Source organism: Myotis lucifugus, unplaced genomic scaffold (assembly GCF_000147115.1).
Source record: "Myotis lucifugus unplaced genomic scaffold, Myoluc2.0 scaffold_109, whole genome shotgun sequence".
NCBI classification, from domain to species: Eukaryota; Metazoa; Chordata; class Mammalia; order Chiroptera; family Vespertilionidae; genus Myotis; species Myotis lucifugus.
Genome location: NW_005871157.1, coordinates 315,436 through 321,435, shown reverse-complemented (window position 1 = coordinate 321,435; position 6,000 = coordinate 315,436). Strand labels below are relative to the sequence as shown.

General features: G+C 55.3%; 1 protein-coding gene across 5 annotated transcripts in view; it reads right to left on the bottom strand.

Annotated features, from left to right (window-relative positions):
- Window positions 1–4,293: 4,293 nt before the first annotated feature.
- The window catches only part of PAK6 (p21 (RAC1) activated kinase 6), a 39,788-nt gene continuing 38,081 nt past the window's right edge, over window positions 4,294–6,000 (bottom strand). For all 5 annotated transcript variants that reach the window (XM_014459420.2, XM_023757466.1, XM_006093009.3 and 2 more), the window contains one exon: window positions 4,294–5,872. In XM_014459420.2, the coding sequence (XP_014314906.1) occupies window positions 5,705–5,872 (168 nt within the window). In that variant the 3' untranslated portion in view covers window positions 4,294–5,704. The remainder of the gene's footprint in view (window positions 5,873–6,000) is intronic.

Below are 6,000 nucleotides of genomic sequence, written 5' to 3'. Positions count from 1 at the left end.
GAGCGCCGGCGGCCACGGCCACGGCGGCGAGGCTGGCTCTGGGGCAAGAGCTCGGGCCGGCACCGGGCGCAGGGGAGCGAGCGGCCCGAGCTGGGCCGGAGCATGAGTCTGGCTCTGGGAGCTGTGACGGAGGAGGAGGCGGCTCGCCTGCGGGCGGGAGCCCTGATGGCCCGACCACACTCTCCCCAGTCGTCGGGGACCGGGCGGTGGCGTTCGCATGAGGTGCTGGAGGGAGCGCCGCCTTCGACCTTGGCGCAAGCTCCCATCGGCCTCAGTCCGCATCCCGAGGGCGGCCCCGGCTCCGGCCGCTTGGGTTTGCGCCGACGCTCCACGGCTCCCGACATCCCCAGCCTGGTCGGGGAGGCACCGGGGCCCGAGAGCGGCCCGGAGTTAGAGGCCAATGCTGTGCCGCACTCGACGCCTGGGCCCCAGGCTTGCCAGGCGGGCACGGAGGAGGCCGTGGTGTTGCATGATCAGCGGTAAACAGCATAGAGGGCGAGCCGAGTTCCCTGCGCCTGCCTGCCTCTGCTCCACTAGGATTTCTCTTTATTCCTCCAGGTCCTCTCTTTCCTGGCAATTCCCCTCCCATCTGACCCCACTGCCAAGATGAGTGGCCTTCTCTCTGAAAGGGGCCCCTATTATTTCTTTTTGTGCTTGTTGGTATTTTTGGTATTCCCTGCCTAGTCCCACCTTCCCTACAGCCTGCCTTTCTTGTCCGGAAAGGCTGGTTCCATGGGCTATAGCCTCCCAGGAAGATGGACCCCCGCCCCCCCCCCCCCCCCCAAGGCTCAGTCCTGAGTCTGTGGCTCCTGCCCGGTCTCCTTCCCATTGTCAGGTTTCCCCACACCCGGGCAGCCAGGCCCGAAGACTGAACCTGTACAAGGGCCTAGCCACCCCCTCTCCCAGGGATGCTGACAATCATGCCACACACGACCTAAGCTTCCCTTTCCCTTAAGTTGGAGAAGGGGAGCAGCTAGGTGGGCCTCAGAGACTAGGGCTGATTAGGAAAGAATCAAGAGGTTAAGTTTTCCTGGGGAGACACTCCTGCCCCAGGACAATGAAAGCCTATCTTGGAAGTGGCAGAGCCCCGGTGTTGCTGCTTTTTGTCCCTGGAACCAGCTTCTGGGTAATTGCAGTTCCTCCACCTCTTCCCCAGGCCCGCCCAGAATTCATCGTCGTTGACAATGCCTGGTCATTGCCCCAGCCAGCGCCCACCCCGCCCACCCCAGGCTCCGCTACATTTGAGTCCCATCTTTGAGGTCTCACCCCTCCTGGCCCAGCCTATTTCCTCTCACCCTCAGAGGCCTGAAATGAAAAGGACTTAAGCACTTCTCCCGCCCCCACCGCCTCCCAGCTCCCGCATCCCACACCGTGGGTGCTCCTGCCGGTAGAACGGTTGCGAAGGTTTTGCTTAATTGTATTTGTTCCAATCCTCAAAGAGCTGGTGTTTTGAGCCTTTGTATATGAAGCAGAAAGCAGCAGGTCTGATCCGAGGCTTAGGAACCTGACAATGTCTCTTTAAATAGAAGCTCCGCGAGGGGGATAATTGACTTCAAGTGTTTGCCACGTTAAGCGGCGGCGCGCGGGAGTCGGAAGCCCACACGAGCCGCAGGCCCGGGTTTAAATTACATCAAACTCCGGCGAGAGCCGGGAGGGGGCTGTTAAAAGGCTCCTGCCTCTCGCTGGGCTGTTAATGGAGGGCAGGGCGGATGATGGATGCTAGAAGTCGAGACCAAGGACCCCTGCTTCTGCTCCAACGCGTGGGACGCAGGCCCGGCCCCGCTTCATTGCTGGGCAGATTAGTGAGTCAGAGGCAACCGCAGAGAGGAGGCTAAAAGCCCCTTCCCTGCGGCCCGGTCCTCGTTTTGTTCCGTCCCTCGCCGCCAGGCGGGTCTGGCGAATCGCGTGCACTAGGACCCTGCGGGAGCGCTAGCACTTGTATCTGTGCACGTCAGGTAGAGGCGCGTGGGGGCTCTTTCTGTGAACCCCGAAGGTTGAACGTGCACCCCCTTTTCTACCAGCAGAGGGGTCTTTGCAAGACGTCGATCTGCTCGTCTTTGCAGAACGGAAGGTTTCTCACCAGTAACTCTAAGGGAACTGCCCAGAGAGAGAATGACCTGTGCTGAGAAATTGGGCCTGGGGGTGAGGGCGGGTCATGTGGGGGTAGATGTCAGATAACTCCCCAGTCCTTCCACCTTTCCAGGCCCGTGAGACTGCCAGGGCCCTACACTGGACGTGATCTCTGGTGCCCTCTGGTGGCAGCGCTGCGCCCTAGCTCGGAGTCTGGACTTAAAATTTTATTTGGGATCGCCGCTGTCTACTTCTCCCTCCGTGTGCATTTACCCATGGAATCCTCAAACTCTTGTAGTATATTAAATCCTTATACTTGAAGTCATTTCACAGCAATGGAGTGAGGGACAATGAACAAACACTTCGCATTTGGAGTAGCGGGAACCCAGACCCGTCATTAAAGACCCCAAGATCTTCCAAGTTAAGGTTCTGTGTCCTGAGCGGTCCTGCTGTCTTCAGAAAAACTGGAGCCCCAAACCCTCTCTACGACCGCTGAACCTTGGGACCTACCGATTATGCACTGTTATTGTTGTTGTTGTTTTTTCCTGACGAGCTTTGCTTTTGTTTGGGGGGGGCATTTTGCCCTTTCCTCACTTCTTTCTTCTCAAACATCTGTCTGGGTGGTGGGTTAACAATACAGAAGCTCCTGAAAAAGCTAGAGGGAGAGGGTCTGGGAGGGATGGGGGTAATTGGACACCCCAAGTGCAAACTCCTTTTTTTTCTGATCCTTGCTTGCTCACTTATTCCAACTGTGTTTAATTTTCATGAAATTTCTAATGGCCTAAGAATATAAGCATTTTGGCTTCAAAACACCATGAGGTCTGGGTTGCACATTGTGTTGAAGGTGCTGTATCTTTCAAGTGTCACTGACGGGACTTTGGTTGAATGTCACCTTGCGCCCTCTTTATTGGGTAAGCAGCCATGAGGGTTGCTCTCCCTGGATTTGCCCAGGGCTGGGTGGTTGAAAGTGATGTTTCTGAAAAACACAGCCAATTGTTCCTGCCTGAACTGAATTGTGTGTCCGCCTGACTTGCTGTTCTTGCAGATTTCTTACCAGGCCCAGCTCCGTGCAGAACTTAAATGTTTTACCACATTCGCTTTCCTGAACTTCCACTCATTGTCAGCCCCAAGGGCGTTGGGGCTGGGGTCCTCTCTAGCTCTCTCCACTTTAGAAGAGACTTTCTAAACATTTTGCTTTTCCAATTCTCGTTGCTTTTGTCATTGTGAAGCGTTACCCATGCCACTGGAGTCTGGTCCTCTAAGATCAAACTCAGAACTGGTCTGTGTGAGGCTAACTGATGTATGCACATGCTTTCGGGGTGACACTGTGTGGGGGAAGGACTATTAGAACTCAAAAGAATAATAAATCCAGTATTGTTCAGTTTCAAGAACTGGCCTCTCTTTGCCTTACCAACCATTCCTGACTGTGGGCTCCCTCTGGAGAGGTGCGTAGGTACACTTGCCTCTGTCTCTGCCCCTCCCTCTGTGGCTGCCTCCAGAAGGTAAGACTCAGGTGCTGTTTCCGGCTGAGCTGGTGGCACCAGGGCCCTCGGACCAGGGCAGCTATCTAGCTGGGAATGCTATGTGGAGCCGGAGATGGTCTGCATGGCCCCTTGCTCCTGGTTAGGAGGTTTCAGTGAGCCCTGGGTTAGGCGGTAGGATGCTTCCAGCTCTTAACTCTCAGGAAGTTAAGTACTGGAATCAGTGTCAGAGCTAGAAGTTTCAAGATAATTTCATGCACTCACCTCAATCCCAGGACTAGAACTCAGGTTTCTTAATTTCCAGCCACTGCACTATAAAAACTCCTCACTGTCTCCCTCAAAACAGAGACAGCTTTCTCATTGGAAGCAGTGCCAGGCCCTTCCTAGGAGAGCAGCCTTTGACTTTCCGGGGAGGGAGAAGCTGCTGCAGAGAGTGGTCATCAGCCCTGGTGGCTGCCCCCAGAGCCCATGTAGGGCCAGCAAGCCAGACCCTCGGCCCTGGGCCTGGCTGGGCTCTTCTCCCCGGGGAAGGAACCTGTTTCCCAGCTCTTTCAGTCCCAAGGGTATTTCACTTCCTGTTTCCCTCATTCTCTGCCCACACACCACCAGGGAGTTGGGTTTTCTGTGGACTAGCGTGGCCACTGGGAAGCTCCCGTTGGGGAGGAGGAGGGCCACCCTAGACACCCACTACAGAGTGTCCATTCAAAGACAACTCAGCTCCACTCCCAGAGACAACAGGAAGTCCGAGGTTTTGAACACTCAGTTTAATTTAAAACAGGCACAAGTGCAAACAATTCACAAAAGTTTCTAGGGAAGATGCTTTTGTTTTTAAAACTGACCTTTAAAAAAGTCCTTGTAATTTTCTTTTTTTTGCCCCAAATCAGGCCACTAGGGAGCAGAGGAATCTAAAAATATGATCTAGATTGGGCCCAGACACCTGGAGTGCTTCCCTGGGCTTCCCTGTCTCACAATAGCCCTGAAGGTGGGGAAGGAAGGAGGACAAGAGACAGGTGCCCAAGGAGGCAGTGAGAGGCAGATGGTTTTCACAAATGGGGTGCCCAGTCTCTTGACCTGATGGAACCCCGGGAGCTGGTTCACCTCCCCCAGACCAGGATTTTGAAAAGAAGGGTCCCTGATGTCCTGGTGATTGAGATGAAGCTAATAGGTAAAATGAAGTTTCTTTCCTCATCCTTGCACACGTGGGCTCCGACTCCATAGTACGGGAGAAGCTCGGAAAGCTGCCCAGCCCTCCGGATGTGTCGGCCTCAATACAAACCTCTTCTCTGGTCAGGTAGAGACGCAGGACTTAAGGGGTGGGAAGCCATGCCAAGGAAGCAGGTCTCTTCAGAGCAGAACTCAGTGGGAAAGAGGATGAGGAAGCCATACTGAAGGGACCAGGCTGTCGGGGTGACCTTCACACACACACACACACACACACACACACACACACACACACACACGAGCACTTGCATCCTGTAAAGTGACACCACCTTTACCACCAACCCCCAGTATTTCTCTTTCACCCAGCAAATGTCCCTTCTGCTCCCATGGCCTACAGGCAGGCTGTTCACAGTTCGGAGCAGGCTGTGCATGGGAGTGTTGTGTGTTGGCAGTGCAGGCGGGTCGGGAAGCAGGTGCAGGTGGGACTGTGCCTTCAGGAAGTCAGACACAAGGGAAGATAGATAGACTTAGGTAATAAAAACCTCCCCCATGGCCCTCTCGAAACATCAGGGTTAGGAACTGGAGCTGAGAACAGCAAGTAGCCTGGTAAAGACAGGCACTCTGCCCTCGTGGGTGGCCTGGGATGCTGCCTTAAAAAAAAACACGCAGCAGCCATTTCTGCTGTGTTGGCTGTCGTGGCCAGAAGTGCTGGTCTCCGTGTTTCTTAGAAATATCCCTGTGCAAATAACAAAGGGTCATCCTGAAAAAGGGGTCTCCATCATCCCAAAGGCAACTGGGGACTCTCTTGGGAGGGGGAGAGGCTAAGGGGCAGGTCCGGCCTGGCCCAGTGGGCAGAGGGGCAGGAGGGGGAGTTTCACATTCAATCTTTGGAGAGAATACTGAGAGAATGAGGCAAGCAGGCCCTGGCGGCGAGTTGGCTGCCCCGTGTCCCCTGCCTGTGGGCACAGGTGGCAGGCGCACTCGGGGTGGGCTCAGCAGGTGGAGGTCGGCTTGCGGTAGAGCTGGATCAGGGGGACCAGGCACTCGGGGAGCCCAGTCTGCAGCAGGAAGGGATGGTCCAGGAGCTCCTGGGCTGTGGCTCTCTCCTGGGGGTCCCGCACCAGCATCCGTTCCAGGAAGTCTCGCAGCACTGGGGAAACCTGTGGAGACAAGGCGGTGAGATGAAGCGACAATTTGCAGTCATTTTGGGGTGACCCATATGCCTGATCCCACCATCATGTGAAAGTCTTAAGTTTTTCTTTCCTTACTTCCTGCTTCCTCCCAGGAC